An 18,317-nucleotide genomic window follows, 5' to 3' on the forward strand; every position below is an offset into this window, starting at 1 on the left:
TCATCACACTCTTAATTCTGTAAATAGAATTAAGAAAAGAGTCACATTCATATTCAATAAACTTCAATAAACTCAAACTTCAAATGGAGTTGGCATATGAAGGAGGACAAAACGCTTGCACAGACAACTAACTAAAGACAACTTGCCAACTGAGAGAAGTGGTTAGTTGTCTGCCTTGTCACATTTTCTACGGCAACGTTTTAAGATTAGTTTCACCTTTTCAGACCTAATGTAACAAATTTAAAAACATTTTGATTTTGAATTGGACAAATTTTACAAAATGCTACTTCTATTGCTATTCAAATCAATGTTGAGTAGAATTACCCTGACTGATTTTTGAAGTCGAGTCAGTCATTGAGTTAAGAAGTCTCAACGGTGGATAGTTGAGTAAGAGTCCAAATCATTCCAATTAGATGACATACCGTATATCTTCGCATATAAGACGAGTTTAAAACTCAAAAAAAAGGTTGCCAAACTAAGGGATCGGCTTATACATGAATAACTCTGATCCCACTAAAAATTTGTCTAATATGTACATAACTCCGATCGTACTGATTCTCTTCTGCAACCATTTGCTGTGATAGGAGCGTATATGGCGTGTTATGATTTGTAGGGTCGGCGGATATGCAAAATTTAATAAATTCATCATTTTAGGGCCATTTTTATGTTCAGCTTATATGCGAGGATATAAGTCGTTTTTAGTCTTTAATGAATGGTAATTTCAGTTGAACCCATGATATGGGCCTCCCTCACAATTTTTCAAATAGGCACAAATCAAGATATGGGATAGTTGCATTTTTCCAAGCAGCGTACTGAAGCTTTCAAACAAGGAGATATTGCTTCAATATATCAAGCTCATATAAAATAGTAAATTCATGTACATAGAGTGATGAAGCAAGGAAGCACCAATGAAAAAAATAAGAACCATAATGAAGTGCAAAGATAATTCAGTTGAAGAAATGATGAAAATATACGAAGCAGGTATGGTACAGTTCACATAGAAAAAAAGTGAAATAGAAGCCACATAATATAAAAATTAGGAACTTAATGGATGAAGCAACAATTTTACTATGCTGTTACTAGTAGCAAATTTAAGATCTCGAATGAGGTTGACAAAATATTTGGCCGCAGTAATAAAATTGAAATGCAGATTTGTAGCTTTTATATTTGTATAGTAAATCCCAAAAATGGACATAGAAATAAAACGAAAAAAAGTACAGCATCGAAACACAGACAAAAATGTGGCATCTGGTACGAAATGACATACCGTAAGATAAAAAGGCTCAATTCTGAAAAATGTGGCATGAGTTACCATGGCTTCACTGCGAGTATTTACAAATAATTAGTATCAAACATGCAAATTCATACTGACAGTCAGCATATAGCGATCAGCAGCTAAGCATTCAGTCATCTTATCGACTTTCGTTGGAGCAAAGATATACAGGGGGGCTATAATGTAAAAAAGCTTGAAATTTCAAATGGTTTTTATATGCTACTGTAACAGAATATTATAACACCCTGTATATAAAACTTAGGACATTTTTCAGTTATAACCCTCCCCCTCTCCCACACACACACTAAATAGCGGATGTATTGATTAAAATGAAGGAGCGCATAAACAAAATACTTTCATTAGCGAGTGTGAGTAACTGGAAAGGTCTAAAATTTTAAGTTGGGTATTCTTGAGATCTAACAATGATTTAAGTATTGTGTATGAAATCCATGTTCCCAAATATAATGAAATATAGCTAAAAAATGGAGAAAAAAATAAACAGCATAAAAGTATGAAAATATCAGCTGAACAAAGAATTCTTTGAGAGGTTGCGAGAGGTTTTATTGTTCTGAAGTAGAACAGACTCAGACATTTATGTGCAATAATCAATGTAAAGCAATGAAATGCATATAATAATAAAACTAACAAAAACGGAAAATGTTGATTTCATAGCAGTTCATGAGGGTCAGCGTCACTACCTTGCTGAATTTGAGCAGCAAATATAGCGAAAAAACAAATTGATAAGAAATCGGGTTAAAATACACGATTAAGAAAAATAAAATATTAGTGTCAGGAACTGAAGAAATGAAGATTTATTTCGTGTATATAGTATATCAGTGACATCTAGTCGTAAGGATATGCAGCAATCGGCGCTCCAGAAGTGTGTGTACTAATATGAGGTAACTGATTTTGTTCGCCTACTTTACATCAAGTTGTGTAAAGGGACTGAAACCTATGGGCAGGGGGTATATTCACTTGGCTAACACAGACAGTCCCCGAACTTTTAGTAGAACTAAAAAAAAGAAAATTCGAATGAAAGTATGGCCTAACCCTGACCTGGTACATACACTATGGGAGAACCCAGCAATCAGCGCAAGCGAAGCAAAGTTATGCTGTGTGGAATTACCAGGCAGGTGTTAGACCAGTGGTTCCCAATCTTTATTAATTCGTGGCACATTTTACTTGCAGAAAAATTCTGTAGAACATCAACTTTTTTATACAAGGGAAGAATTACAGAAAAACAAAAAATTTTTTTTATAAAAATAGACACATCACTTTATTATCATTCATTACTACTACAATAAAATTGAACCTCTTCATAAATAACAAACATATTGTGGCCCATGAAAATGTTACTGTGGCCCATGGCCCACTGGTAGTGTAGTAGTGATAGATTGCAAACCGATGTGTTAGACTACGTGGGCGTCACAGGTTGCACAGCTTGGATTTAAATTCCATAGTCTCAAAATAAATATCTCTCATCATTTTAAAACTCTTATTTTTGAGGTGTTTTCTCTGCCAACAAGAGGCCACTGTATATTAGGGCTACAAATATATTTGGAAAACAATTTACTAAAGCTCTACATTAAGTAAAAAGCTTCTCATTGTGCATTTTCTCAACCAGTAGACCCAGGTCTGGCCCTTGGGCCCCATTAGGTGGCCACCAAGCAGATCTCTGGCAAGCACGAGGTACCATTAGCATTGACTGTGATTTGATAAAAATTTTTATCTCTGATTCAATTATCTTTTTGCTTTTGTTTGTTGGCTTTATTCCTATTAAACATGGTTAAGGGCACAAAATAATTGATGAAATACAATTGGCATTTTTCGAAGTGTTGAGGGGTCGCTAGAGATCAAAAAAGTTTGAGAATAACTGCACCGGACCCCCTTTAGAAATAAAAAGTTTCCATCTTCCGAAAAAATATCAAAAATCATATTAACTCTTCAGTGCAATAAAGTCTAGCAGTGTCGTTGTCTTCTTATTCGAATGCAGCATTCGAGGAGCCAGAACTTTCACCTTTCAATGCTCTAGGGACCACATGAGCACTCACATGTCCTGTAAAAAAACAAACGGAATCATCATCACAATTATTATCTGTCAATATTGGGCATGTCTGCCACCAGGTATATTCATGTAGAGCAGGGGTGTGCAAATTGCGACCGGCGGGCCAAATGCGGCCCACAAGGGAAAATTGTGCCCACGGAGAAGTGCCTGAGTGCAAACCTAGCAAGCAAAATCTTGTTGTAAAATATACAATGTTATAGAATACATGTTTTTCACCGAATTCGTTTGAAGTAGGTGGGACCATGAATTTGAAGACCAGTTTTCTTCAGAAATTTATGCGTTTTAACTCACCATTTCTGTAGGACCCTAATAATGCCGTAAGATTAATAATATCAATTTCGTGCTGGCAACTACTAGAAAGGCTATCTTAAATAAAAGTGTGGCCCGTGGCTTCCCCCAGTTTTTTAGTATCAGGCACTCCTGTAATAAAGGTTGCACACCCCTGATGTAGAGTAATGATGTTGTTAGCAAAGCGATGTCATTTGCCAGTATTTTGAATTTATTCCGAGCAAAACTTCCCCGGGGCGTCATGTCGTATATACAAGGTGTCTCAAAGTAAGTATACACTCTTCATTTTGATTTGCTTTTCTCGTACTAATCATAGAGCGTTTATTTCTTCAGAAAACACAGTATGGATTAGTTGTAAAATTTAGGTATTGTTTGCATTTTTTGTCAACCCACAGAATGACAAGGAGATTAAGCCAAAAAATGAGGTGCAAAATTGCTGGCAAGAAGCATATAAATCAGTAAGGCAAACTCAACGCCTCTTTAACAGAGAATTTGGAATTAATTCGGCTCCTACACGACGCACAATTATGCAATTCATCATAAATGTATGGAAACTGGATCTGTAGTTTATGCACAAAGATCAGGAAGACCAAGGAGCGGTCGCTCTGGGGAAAACATTCGGAGCCAAATTAATTCCAAATTCTTTGTTAAAGAGGCGCTGAGTTGGCAGCTGTTTTGGCTTTAGTATGTGGTGATTGATAATTCTCTCTGATTCGGAATAATCGGATAATTCAGAAAGAAGGTTGGGAACCAGTGATGTAGAGGAATCGAGTCACTTTGATAAATGATGACTAGGGTCGATTCAATGACTCAGACCTTCCCTACCTGCTTTAACTGAAAGATGGTTTTGAACTTGATCCGGATTCACATTGATATTTGCACCATTGTTGAGAGTAACTCTTCCTCCATTTTCACCAAGGTTACATAGAGCTGCATGCAGATGCCCAATATGGTTCACAGTAGTAGGTTGCAGCTGTGCACCTGAATATCAGATAAGATAAGATTTAGATATTTATCTTGAGGGAGAGGAGAGCCGATAAGACGGCTTAACCATATGGCGAACCACAACCTCTCTTCTGGTTACCATTTTATGTCGGGTATAGGATTAGTTAGTTATTTGTTTTCGGAAGCATGGACTTGATTGTTGAGTAAGCCGTAATTGACCAGCAGTTACTTGAACCACCCTACTGCGGCGAGGAGTCTAGCAATCCTCTCGCACATAACTATCTCTGCATAGGATACAAACCTGCAAACCCACGCAGAGTAATCAGAGGTGCGGTGACGAGCGTATTCCTAACACTTAGCACGCTGAGCCACACCATCGCACCACGCACCTTTTTTAGAATTTTTCACGTTTCAAGCAGCGCCCTCTTTTTGGAATTTGTCAAGTCTCAAGCCCCATCTCAAAAATAAATAGCTAACAATAAGCTACAATTAACTGCTTGTAAGGCAGGAAAATAAGACAAGCACGATAGCTCTCTGCAATCTCTCAACAATGAAAAAATGTAAAAATCCATAACAAGGTGATCAAGATCAAATCTACAAATATTTTCATATTTAATTAGTTTCAAGCCCCCTCAAAAATTGTTTAACCCCCGTTGTGGGGCGCATCTCACCGTTTGAGAACCACTCCACTAAAGCATAATGCTTCATTATCAGTATAAATATTTTTAATAGCTGTTGATATTTCAGTGCTTGGCCGTGATTTTGCTAACAGATAGAATATTAGCTTGGATTTTCAAGTTTGACCAAATGAAATTGACATATGGAAAACACTACTATCTATCTATACCTGTATTAATGGTAAATGGATTCGTTCTCAAAGTCCTGCTTGCTTGTCCATCTTCTTCTAGCTTGAATTCGAGAGTGTACTTTCCACTGTGGCGCGCTTCAACGCAGAAATTCAGTGACACCGCTTGGGCACCGAGCATGCATTGTTGTTCCATTTCATGGCCTTCCGCCGGGAAAATTTGCACGGTATTCTCTTTGCAACGAATGTTGTTCTTGTATTTCTTTGTGCTGTGAAGAACCACAGACATTGGTTTGGGATGAGCGGACTTGTAACCGTTTTCTTTCCACTCTTCAACATCGGCTTTCAAACTATTTTCTTCTGAGCCGTAAATAACTGTGATATCATGATCAGCCTTTACAAGAATATGCATCCTAATTTTGACCAATCCACCTATAAGGCAAGAAACATAGAACACATGGAAAAGTTTCATAATTCAAAGCTTTCAAGGTGACTTAAAATTGGTGGTTAAAGCATTCGACCCGTGGTTTCCCACCTTTTATGGATCATAGCCCAATTCCAAAGGCGTTTAGCACTCAAGGTCCTCTGTTTTTCATTCCTGTGGTATTCACAAGGTAATTTTGATTGATATATTCCAAATTCCATTATGTTTAAACAATATATGGAGTTTCTTGCGGAGTGAATGTGAAATAAGTTTTTCTCCTAGCTTTGTGGCCCTTCTCCAACTGTTCTGTGACCACCTTGGGGGCCACGGGCCCCCAGTTGAGAATCGCTGTGTTAGACTTAATTATATAGATGATGCAGGTTAAATATCTTACAATTTTCAATTTCCATGCTAATCACCTAATCCAGGATATATTCAAAGGGGTGAGCAACAAAAAGACCCCAGTCCCTACAATGGCTAGCAGCTCATTGCATGTTGATAAATATCAAAGACTTGTTGATGATGGATTAATGCCGTAGAAAAACAAGCAGTACTCCCGTAGTATGTGTACCAGATTAGCATTAGGTCATAATTTGATTTTTCTTATTTTAGTTCTATTACGAGTTCGGGGACTGTCTGTGTTCGCCAAGTGAATATATCTCTTGCCAATAGTTTCAGCATCTTCACACAACTTGATGTGAAATAGGCGAACAAAAAAAGTTACCTCCATATTGGTACACATACTTCTGGAGTACCAAAAAATATTTTCAAGTAAATAAATAAATTCCCAACTCACTGAATATGTGTGAAACTTTTCTGGTTCTCCCTTCAATGCCGTATGAATTTTTCACTTTTATCTCAAAATCGTATTTCTTTCCCTCTCTTGCCTCCGGGACACTGAATGAAACTTCATTTTTGTTGAAGACTGTGAAAGTTTGAAGATACACTCTGCGAAAAAAACCTCGTTTACTGAGTTTCACTTTGTATTTTAAATTATTCTCTTCTGGTTTGTTCCATCTAAGATGGATCTGCCCATTTTCTTCCTCAGTGCGCAGCTCTTTAATCGGAGAAATATCTAAACAAGAAAGAGGAGAGAATTCGCTTAAAGCAAGGGCACAATCGAAGATATTTATCCAATGATGCAAACCGCTGGGTCAGGGCTATTTAACCAAGTATTCGATTCGGGCCACACTTGATTCTTTATTTTGGATCATCGGTCCAACTTTGGATACGTGAAGGTTTTCTCTGACCTAATGACTTTCATAGTTTTAATGGTCATTGTAAAATTTGCTTATATTTGCGCCAGACTATATATGAAAAGAACTGTAACACCGTAGAAATGTGCGTTTGAGGATGTCGAAATATAATTTCTGGAAAAATCGGACCGTAGTACCTAATTTTAAAAACTTTTTAGGCCGTGCCTTCTTTTTTAAATTTGTCAAGTCCCACGCCCTACCTCAAATATAAATAGCCAACAATATGCTACAAATAACAAATAATAAGGAGAAAATATGTTTTATTCCAAAATCATGTTAAAAATATGTGAATGGGATGTAAATATCCAAAATAAAGAAATGTGAATAGTCGCAATAAGGCAGACGAAATCAAACATCCCAAATATTTTTGTTTTTAATTACTTTCATGCCCCATCGAAAAATGGTCCAGCATCTTTTTCAAAATCAGTGCTACCCATCAATTTTACAGAGCAAAATCCTGCATCAATTTAAAAAAGACTCCAGCAAAAATTGACTTTATATCTTGCATGCCAATGACTATACCTGAGTAAAAAGTTCCTTCTGCTGCAGATCCAACTAAGTTGAATAAATTCTTCGGTGAAACTTTAACAGTATATCTTGATGATGGTCTGCATTGTCTCAATGTAAATTCTTGGCAAGTGATATTGTTACATTCACACTGTAGTAGAATACCAATGTGGTATAAATAATGTTGAACAATTTAAAAAGAAAGACCATATTTCAATGTTATAGACGCAACCTTTAATACAGCAGGGCCAAATATAAATAACTGGTTGAAACCGTTGGGCGCATCTTTATTCAACATAGGCTTTCAAGTACTTGCAGTCATAAAAATTTTGATTGTTGATCTTATGACATGCGTTGTTCACTTCTCACGAGCAATTGCAGCGCAAAGAAATTGAAATTATTGGCACGTACTAAATTAAACTAATTTAAAAACTCATTTTGTGGGCAAACCATTTAAAATTGTCACTTCTTTGCAGGTCACACAATTTTTGCTTGTGGGCCACATTTGGCCTGCGGGCCGCAGGTTGCACACCCATGTCATAGTTGCATTGATACAGCCTGCAACTCAGTTACCATACATTTTCATTTTTTTGAACGACTCTTACTCTTTGCTTCATTTACATCGTACAAGGTCTTGTACAAGCAGCCAATAAAAACCAGAATCTTTCTGGTTCAACAATGCCTACCCATTTATTATGGTTCTAAGAAAATTCGCCGCAGAAAATTTGCCATAGGAAAAAAGGCGCAAGAGCATCTAGCTGTAAACAAGTATTTGTGATAAAAACCGTTAGGTTTTTGAAGTACCTTTTTCTTTAAAAAAGATTCATTATTTAAGACCATACCCTAACTGTTTGTATCACAAATGCTTGTTTTACGGTAAAATGCTCTTGCGACGATTTTTCCTATGCAGCAAAATTTCCAGAGACGAGATATACTGCGGCAAAATTTCCAGAGGTAAATTTTTCGGCCACGATCTATTACACCCTGGTTGTGGTGGGGGCATAAAATTGGAGTTCAAGATAAAAAAGCATCATTGCTCTTACCTTCAATTTATTTTCTCTATAAACTTTCACATCACAACTATTTATAGCTTTAGATTGTTTCCACTCGACCTTGAAGCTGGAACCAACAGCTCTGATTTTCAAATAACGTACAGGAGGAGGAGCTAAAAAAAAAAATTGATGATAAAAATAGGATTTACAGATTTATCCTGGGGGAAGAAAAGCCGATAAGACGGCTCAATCATATGGCAAATCACGACCTCTCATCCGGTTACCATTCCATGTCGGGTATGGGATTAGTTAGTTAGGTGGCGAGCGAAATCCTAACGCATAGAGGTTTTGAGGTTTTAGGAAAGGCTTTTTATATTCATTCGCAAGAAATTGGGTAGTTTCAGCATACTGCAAACTACAGCCTATCGTTGAGATACAAGTCCATGTCAGATACGGAAATAGTTAGATATTCATTTCAGACACACCAATTTGATAGAGGAGAGAGCTGTAAATAACCATTGGTGGCATAAATCACCATACGACAGCGAGGAATCAACCTGCCATATATAATTTCCCCTGCCTCAAGATTCAAACCTGCAAGCCAGGCAGATTAATCCAGGTTTGATGATAAGTGTGTTCCTGACACTTATTCTGATGCAGCAAGAGCAGAGCCAAGCAAATTTTAAAAATGGTCAATGGGTAGATGATTGTGTAGATTGTTTATTTATGTAAAATAATAAAATCTGGGATACGGCCTATGATAGAAAGAACCAAGAGTTTTACTAATCCCATCAGATTAAACTCCATACTTATCACCTCACCCGGGGAGGGTGTAATGAATGAAAGGTAGAGTTATAGCTGAACTGAATAGGCTGCACCCCCCCCCCCCCCTCCTCAAAAAGAAATAAATAAACGTTTTTTCTATAGATCAGTGCCTGCTTGTCTACGGCCTTGTTTAAAATGAAAAATAAACTATTGAAAATATCCTTCATCACTTACGCAATGCAACTTCTGTTTCCACTGGTTTGCTGTATATTCCATTTTTGTCCTTTACTTTAACCTCGATGCGATAAGGTTTAGAAAGTTTGCAGTGGCGTACACAGAACGCATTTCTGTTTAATCTCTCAAGTACCGGTGATATCAACTTCTTGTCCATGAACACTTCTATCTTATATTTTTCAAATTGCCATTCTGGTGTGTCCCATGTCACGTTAATTTGGTCTCCATAAACCGTTGCTTTGAGATTTTTCAGCTTATCGGGTCCTGAATTTTAAAACAAGTTTTATTTAATTTAGAACGTAGGTAATTTTGTATGTGGGAATCTGGAACAATATTATTAAATTTAACATTGTCCTGCTCGGTAGAGAAAAAATGAGTACAAATCAGTGCTTATTATAGGGATTCAATTTACGTAATTTCAGAAAGGCGGGCTTTTTTACAGGAATATGGCGCATCCACAACTAATCATGCTGTCCATGGTCCAGTTCTTATAATTGAAGTAATGCCTCACAATCGTTCCAATTGGTTTCTGTAGCTCTGAGCATTTAAGTAATCGCACATAGCATAGCTCTGAGACCTGTCTACTTTACTCTTGAGTGAGTGCGCATTATCTTGCTGTGGAAAATTTCTCTTGAAAATTGAAAAATGCTTAAATACGCCAAGTACATGAAAAATAATAAATTGCATATTCCATTCTATATAGCAGTGGTTCCCAACCATAGCCATGGCTCCCAAAGGGGACCCCAGAGCAGTTGAAGAGGGACCACAGGCAAAAGACTGATTTTAGTTTTTCCTTAACATGAAACTGCCCTGATGCTTTCACCTTGTTGCATTGTTTGAAAATAAAGAGATTTGTAATTTATCAATCATTATAACACTATCAATACCAATGAAATGATAAACATGGGGCCATGAGTGCTAAAAAACTCATGTTGGTAGCCCCTAGCCCTACAAGGTCCAGAACCACTGCTATATTGTATCATATATCACTGAATAAGCACTTAGAACCTTGATTCGAACAATTTTCACTGTAAACAGTGGCATATCTAAGTTATGGCAACTGTGGCTGGTGTCATGGGGACCATTTTATAAGATACACCAACGATTTTAAATATTGACTTACGAGTGTACACAATATTAGACAAGGATGGTTTTGTATTAAAATCTTCATTTTCAATCCAAACTTTGAACTGATAACTTGATGAATGTTCTGTAGATTTGTACTCGAAAAAATTCCCAATACATTCCCGTTCTTCTAACTGAAAATTAAAAAAATTAAAATTATTTTATCTTAAATTGCCCATTTTTTGACCAGACTCTTGTAGCAAAACAGATTTTCATCCAATGACCACTCCAGATTGAGTCGGATAGCATGTTCAGTTCTTAATTATGCATGGAGTTGATTGGTGAAACAAGCCTTGAGTAATCAGTGTGGGCTGTGGGGTGCAGAAAGATAATTATCATAAATAAATGAATCATTATCATAAATAAAAAAACTTGGAAGTCACCTCCAGTCCATTTTTGAAAATTTGTGTAAACACGTCTGCAGAAATGCCACGTACTGGTTTCCATGAAACAATGATAGATGAGTCTTCCTCAGATAGATTTGCTTTTAAACCATGGATTTCCAAGTCTATATATAAATTGGGGGTAAACTTATTACCGTAGGTTTCTTAACTAAAATATAGCTGATATCATCAATCCATGCATCTGAAACAAATAATTCCTTATTCCTATTCCTGACATGGACCAAACGATAGACCGTGTTTTGCAATATGAATAAGCTGTCTTAGGATGGAGAGAGGAAAACTGATAAGACGGCTTAACCATATGGCAAACCACGGCCTCTCGTCCGGTTACGATTCTATGTCGGGTATGGGATTAGTTAATTACTTGTTTTTTCGGAAGCATGGTGGAGGAAGTCGTATCCGACCAGCGGTTACGTGAGCAGTCCTACGGCAACGAGGAATCAGAGGCGAGCATATTCCTAACGCTCAGCACAATGAGCCACACCTTCACGCGTCTTATCGGCTTTCTTCTCCCCCAGGATAAATATGTAAATCCTATTCTAAATCATCGGGAGAAACTGTTTCAAACAAATAATTTAGAAAAAATAGTTTAAGGTAAATAATTACCTGGAAGAAGTTTGTCTTTGTCTTTATTTGCAGACTGACAGCAACCCATAGTGTTACATGTTAAGGCTCACATTTTAATACTAAAACTGTAAAGGTACTAAATAAAGACGGAAAATTTAGGAACAATTCACACTTGGAACGAGGGGCAACAAAAGAATAAGATTCGAATAATAGGGACTATGTTACTAGCTGTTATTACAATTTCCCAAGGCATAAGAAATAGGAAATGATCAGGCATTTAAATAAAACTAAGTTGCACCTACAACACAGCACCCATGTCGGATTTTATTCGTAATAAAAATGCGAAGGCATTTAGAATTTATTTATTAATTTTGCTGACTTCGTGTTCAATTATCACATGACTTCGCAGTTGTTTACCTCAATCAAGTTATTGGTTTGCTTCAAATGTGGCCGATGCAAACAAATCCCAAACGATAAGCATAGCCACCTTATGTTTGCTCAAACAGTGCAGTTGTTTATGCTATACACGTTCGTGTTTCTTATCTTTCTTTATACATGCTTGTGTGAGTTAGATAGATGGGCGCCAAGTTCACTGTTTCATTGTTCATACAACTCTAACCAAACAAAAAAAATCCTATTGAGGCTCATGGTATGTTTTTTCTCTTTTTTGTTAATTGAACTTGCATGTTCTTTTGACCTGTCTACTAATTATACTTAGAGAAATCTAACAAAGAGCCGACATCTTATGGAAAGAAATCCTCGGATGTTCTCGGGCTTAAATTATTATTCATCGCTTACCCGGGGAATACCCCGGGTACGTTTGCGGTAGAGCTATTTGGGAACTTCTGGGAATGATTGGATACAATGTGAACATACCAATCGTTTTGCCAACTTTTTATTGTTCTTGTTGTTGATAAAGTAAAAAATAGCCTTCATCCGTAACTAATGGAACAGCTGATTTCAAATTTTTGGTACGTATAAATAGTCGCTATATGTCAAGTCCACGCGCCTGGAAACAAATAACCGGGCTACCCGTATCTAATCTCATACCCGACATGGACTGGTAACCACGTCCCTCGTTCGGTATATGATTAAGCCGTCTTATCGACTTTCCTCTACCTCGGGATAAATATGCAAATCCTGTTCTATTGTAAAAATTTGATTCAGTCCTAGTGACAAAATAAATTACTGAATATGAAAAACTATCTCTCGTGTTTTTTCACTGTTGGAAGAGACAACCGTCAGGATATAAGAATCAAAAGCTGCGTCCCTGCAATGATGAATCCATTCCAACACGACCAAAAAACGATTCGAACAACGAAATTTATTTCAGAAACAACAGACAAAACAACAAAATTATCAAAAATGACAGACAAAAGCTAAGCACTGAACATTAAACTAACAATAATGGCAGTAATAAAATGTTTCACGTTTATCAGGAATAATATTGTAATCCAACAAACAAATAAATTCATAACCGCTCTGATGAGTGGCCACTGATAAATATGGCACCACTATGTACCATAGAGGGTGTTTACCTGTTCAGAAGGACATAACGAAAGTCTACTAACCCTTGGGACAGCAGGGCTTGGGGTTCCAACCTTAATCTGCAAACCGCATGCTAAATTCTAGAAGAGAATTGCTGTTAGGCTTACCATAGTTTGTACATTGGTAAATAATAAGTTTCAAAAATATTAACAAAAAGGGATGAAACAGGATTTCTGAGAGTTCCACATAATGAAATGCTGGACCTCCTGAAGTATGCGCACCAAGATAGCGCACAACCTGAACTCAGGTTGTGTACCAGGTTAGGGTTCAGGTTGTCCGACATCTTGGTGCGCATACTTCAGGCGTACCGAAATGCTAAATCATTCACCAAGTAAACAGCAAAAGCATGTTTTTATGGAATCACACAAAATTCAACAGAAAAGGACATCGACCATCAAAAAATCACCCATAAGAATTCAAGAACTCATAACTACTTTAAAAGTATAATTTTAATAAGATGTCATACATCTTGCTCGAAACAAAGCTCTAGGAAAGCAGCCACCCAAAACATCAAAAAGATTTTTTAAAATATGAACCCCCATTTTATATATCACAGCTTGAACGCTGTGAAAAATGCCTCGGCTTCAGGATTTGAATTTGATGTCTGCCTTGCGTTCTCAACATATATGAGTAATGCACTGAACTAAGGTTCCCACATACACGATATGATCAGTCGCACACATTCAAAATACAGAACAAATAATAGTAGCAAGAACAGCCAAGACTAAATAATTACATTTTCAAAATACTTTCTAAAATAATATTTCTGAATATTGAATGCATTCCAAATTTTGTCAAACACCACATAGAAAGCAAAGTTTTGTCAATGAGTGTGAATTTGGAAATGCAGGAAAGTTGCAGTTGGAAAGTTGATTGATTTGTCATTTTTTTTACAATTTTGAATATAATTTATTTTTAATTAATTTGAATCGGTTTGGACAGCCCTGCCTAAGATGCATAAGCTTTTATCGCTGTAAACCAATGGTTCCCAATGTTAATTGACCGGGCTTAAATTAGAAGCAGAAAGATATGTGCAGGCCAGTAGAGGAGGCGCCCGCAAGGGACCGATACCGGTATCAGTACAATTGAGTTGTGACGAATATACTTGTGCTTGAACTGTGATAATGACGTAACAATTGACATGATCTATTTTTTATTTGTGGGCCATATTAAATCACCATGTGAGCCGTAACTGGCCAGCTGGCCGCATTTCAGGAATCACTGCTGTAAACCAAAATAGATGCATATAGCAGTACTCAACATTGAAACAAACAGTACAATTATTTTTTCATTGTTTGGCACACAGGCAAGCTTACAATCAGCAGATAACAAATAAAAGCTCAGAGCAGCAGTTGGGTGGGGGTGTCCATAAATAATAGTGGTTGATATTCTATCAATTTTCTTAAATTTGAAGAGGATGCTTGAGCACTCTATGAATGCTGAGCCACTACTTTTATTTTCCATGCATATTTAAAGGGAAAAATCAAAAATTTAAATAAACTGTGTTGTCAGTTTTACACAAGTAACAATTTCCCATTTCTTACAAAGGCAGTTCTGGTAGGTAGTAAAAAAAGCAAAGCAAAGGAGAGACGTAGCCTGATTAGGAATAAACTCTAATTCAGAAACCATTGGCTTTAAACTATATAGTTTGATTGAATACTGATATTTCAGCCATATTCCAGCTTCGATGTAAATTAGTAATCCATTTCAAAATTGATAAAATGGGAACAAAAAGTTTTATCTAAATTCATGAAAACACCTTTAAAAATATCATTCGGTTTTATTTGCAAAATCTCTGGAACAAGCTATAACTGGTCTCTTGAACAAGAGATAACAAGTTACCCAATCCATTGAAATTGAGTTACCTAATACCCTCAAACAGGGGATACTCAATATAACTGAGTCCCATGAACAAGAGCTAAATGTACAATGTCCCTTGAACAGAAAAAAAATGACAAGTCCCAGAAACAGGGGACAAATTAAGTTAGCGAGCCATGTATGTTTTCCCATTTTAGTATCACAGAATTGCTTTTTTGAATATCCTGTAAGAACCACTCTTCAAGCATAAACGACTGCAACAGAAGCAACAGAAGCTTTTCAGCACATTTGTTGAATCTTTTCATCAATGTCATCTATCAGTGACTTTAAATTTTGCCACTGCTCGGCTGGGAGGCTGACACCTGGATGTATAAATTAAAAAACATTTAAATTTGGAAGGGAAAGAGTAGTACTTTTCACATCAACCTTGATCATGCTAAAAATTGAGAGCACTTCAGAATAATTTTGTCTATAAAAACGTTGGCATTTTTAGTTCTAGTTGAAAGGTTAATTTAGGAAATAAAACATAAGCCAATTATTTGGAATCTGCAGTCAAATGCTGGTATATCAAAATAAAACCATATAAAACAATGCAAGAGCTCTTCAGATTTCAGTGGTAACCTGTAACTTTGCTCAGTGATGAGTCTGCTCTTCTTCTGAGTGATTGCACATGAAATTGCTTCAAGCAAATTCCTATCAAAAATTACAGTTAAAATAGTTCACCAACCTTTCCTTCCTGGAAATAATTCTCCATCTTTTTCATAATGTTCACGAATATCAACATAAATTTTATTCTTGAATTCTCTCACGGTGACGAATTTCATTTTACCAATCTGCAATCAAAAGCTATAGTTATTCCCGACTGTTGAAAGTGGCAAAGTTAACATCTTTCATCAAACCTTATGTGCCAAAAGCAGTGGTTCCCAAACAGTGGCTCGTGGGCCAATTACGGCCCGCATAACAAATTGAAATGGCCCGCTAGATAGGACCGTGAAATGGTTTAACACTTTATGAACGCTAAAACTGAAACTCAGCGAAATTCCACTTGATGTGTTTTGGATTTTCATAAAAGAAAAATATAAGCACATTTCCAATGCAGCTATTGAAATATTGCTCCAGTTTTGCACTACTTATGTGTGCGAACAAAGCTTTTCCTCTTTATTACTGATCAAAAACGATCAACGATCCTGTATAAAAGATGTTGACGGCGAACTTCGAGTTGCTCTTTCACGTATTGTGCTCATTAAAACAACCACAAATCTCTCATTGAAATATAAACATAAAACAAACTTGCACTTTGTTTTTTTCGTTTGTTGTGGTGTGCCGTCGAATTTGGCAAGATTTATAAGTGTGCCCAAGTTTAAAAAGGTTGCGGAGCACTGTTCTAGATACTATCTAGGTTATTATCACAGTTTAAGCATTTGAATATTCGTAACAATTCAATCACACCAGTATAACAATTATACGTAACGGTATTACGGTAACATACTGTTCGGGACCTTGCTGTTGCTTCCAACGCCTGGTGCGCGAATATCAAGTAACCAGGTATGACACTAGACTGAAATGCGTATAACAACTTTCTAACAAAAATGGACCACATGACAAAATTTTAATCTTACCGATAATTTTTCTTCTTTATTACCATCCTGTTGTCTGCTATTCCCAGCAGGTCGCTTTGCTTCAGGTGCCGCTGTATCTGCTTGTTTGCGCTTTGTTGCAGATTTCTTCTGTTCTCTAAAAATAATTTTATTCTAATTTATTCTTTTTAATTACTAATATCTGTAAGCAACAATATATATGTGATATATATATAGGGTGTCTCAAAATAAATAAAACTGATTAATTCGATTACCAATTTTGTGCAACAATATAAATATATATAATACAATGAAGATGCATATATATAATATAAAGTCTTAAAATACCAAAACTGAAAAAGGCCTTTAAATACAATCCTGATGTTGTAAAATCATGAGAGAGCCTATAGTGGTCGCTTATACCTTTCCTGCCGGTAAACAGGAAGGAACTTAAGACAGAAATATTCTAGTTCTCCTTTACAGTAGCACCCGTCCTATTAGTTGATGCTTGTGTAGAACTTTGCTCAGAGTAGACATGACTTAAGAACAGAAATAATTGAAGCATCTTACTTTCTCAGCTTTGCTTTTATCTTTTTCTCATTTTCAGAATCACTTGAGTCTGACAAAGCTTCCCCTTTGCCTGACATTTTATTTGGCTATTTGTTTGATTTATCTGGCAAATAGTGTAAAGTAAAAAAGAGTGAAATAAATTAATGTAGTAGACTATAGCAGGGCTACTTCGCTGGCGGACCGCAGTCTATATCCGGACCTTTGGGTATTCGATTCGGACGCACCTAATTCTTTATTTTGTATCCTTATCCCCACTTTTGAAGTTTTCTTTTATAAAATGACTTTTATATGTTTGAATATATATGAAAAGAACTATAACACCATAATAAACAATCTTAATTAGCTAATAATAATTAGCCCGTCGAGGAAGTGCACGTTTAGGGATGCGAAACATAATTTATGGAAAGACCGGATCCAAATAATTTTGAAGTTTTTTATGCGGATCTTCAGTGAAAATAGTTGAGTAGCCCTGGGCTATAGTATTTTATACCCGCAGGGCAGGCATTAGTGATCAGGTTAGAATACATTCTTGATCCCAAATAGTCAACAAAAAGGTCATTTCATAAAAGGTAGTTTATCTTTACCCATACTGAAAATACATACTATATAAACAGAATATAAAGAAGGAACTAAAATGACTAAGTCCTAGAGTGAGACACAATAAAACTAGTATATAAAATGCTAGGAGTTATCGCCCATAAATATCCTGTGTCCAAGGAGACGCGTGATTAGGGGGAATTTGAATTGATCATCGCCCATACAATCATGCTAGAATTGAAAGAAATCTAAATGCATGAAGGTCCTTCCATAAAATGCAAATTTTTATTTGTCAGTATCAGTGGATACTGAAGGAGACCAAGTAGAAGACCAAACACCGCACATGTTGAATGTTTCAAATATAGAGTTATACAGAAGTTTCAAGGCTCCCGAAGTATGCGAACCAAGATGGCGGACATCGGAATGTAATATGTGTACTAGGTTAGGGTTAGGCCATAATTTTAGGTATAAATACTACGGGAGGCTCTTGGCTAGTCTTCGAACTGATAATAAGACCAAAATAAAGGAAGAAAATAAAAAAAATTATCGCCTAACCCTAACCTGTTACCCATGTTACGTTCCGATGTCCGCCATCTTGGTTCGCATATTTCGGGAGC

The 18,317-nt window shown here is 36.5% G+C and overlaps 2 protein-coding genes across 2 annotated transcripts; both read right to left on the reverse strand.

Moving 5' to 3' along the window:
- Nucleotides 1-15: 15 nt before the first annotated feature.
- On the reverse strand, nucleotides 16-11,812 carry LOC120348508 (uncharacterized). The gene is made up of 10 exons (XM_039418649.2): nucleotides 11,690-11,812; nucleotides 11,063-11,187; nucleotides 10,678-10,813; nucleotides 9,555-9,818; nucleotides 8,607-8,728; nucleotides 7,579-7,714; nucleotides 6,597-6,875; nucleotides 5,419-5,808; nucleotides 4,452-4,607; nucleotides 16-3,329 (listed from the first exon to the last, which is right to left on the reverse strand). Exons 1-10 carry the CDS (start codon nucleotides 11,736-11,738, stop codon nucleotides 3,253-3,255), a joined length of 1,734 nt encoding a protein of 577 aa, XP_039274583.2. The 5' UTR covers nucleotides 11,739-11,812; the 3' UTR covers nucleotides 16-3,252.
- A 1,147-nt stretch (nucleotides 11,813-12,959) lies between these two features.
- LOC120347151 (activated RNA polymerase II transcriptional coactivator p15-like) lies at nucleotides 12,960-17,787 on the reverse strand. Its single transcript, XM_039417026.2, has 4 exons — nucleotides 17,164-17,787; nucleotides 16,636-16,750; nucleotides 15,744-15,849; nucleotides 12,960-15,378 (listed from the first exon to the last, which is right to left on the reverse strand). Exons 1-4 carry the CDS (start codon nucleotides 17,238-17,240, stop codon nucleotides 15,296-15,298), a joined length of 381 nt encoding a protein of 126 aa, XP_039272960.2. The 5' UTR covers nucleotides 17,241-17,787; the 3' UTR covers nucleotides 12,960-15,295.
- Nucleotides 17,788-18,317: the final 530 nt, after the last annotated feature.

Source organism: Styela clava, chromosome 1, assembly GCF_964204865.1.
Source record: "Styela clava chromosome 1, kaStyClav1.hap1.2, whole genome shotgun sequence".
NCBI classification, from domain to species: Eukaryota; Metazoa; Chordata; class Ascidiacea; order Stolidobranchia; family Styelidae; genus Styela; species Styela clava.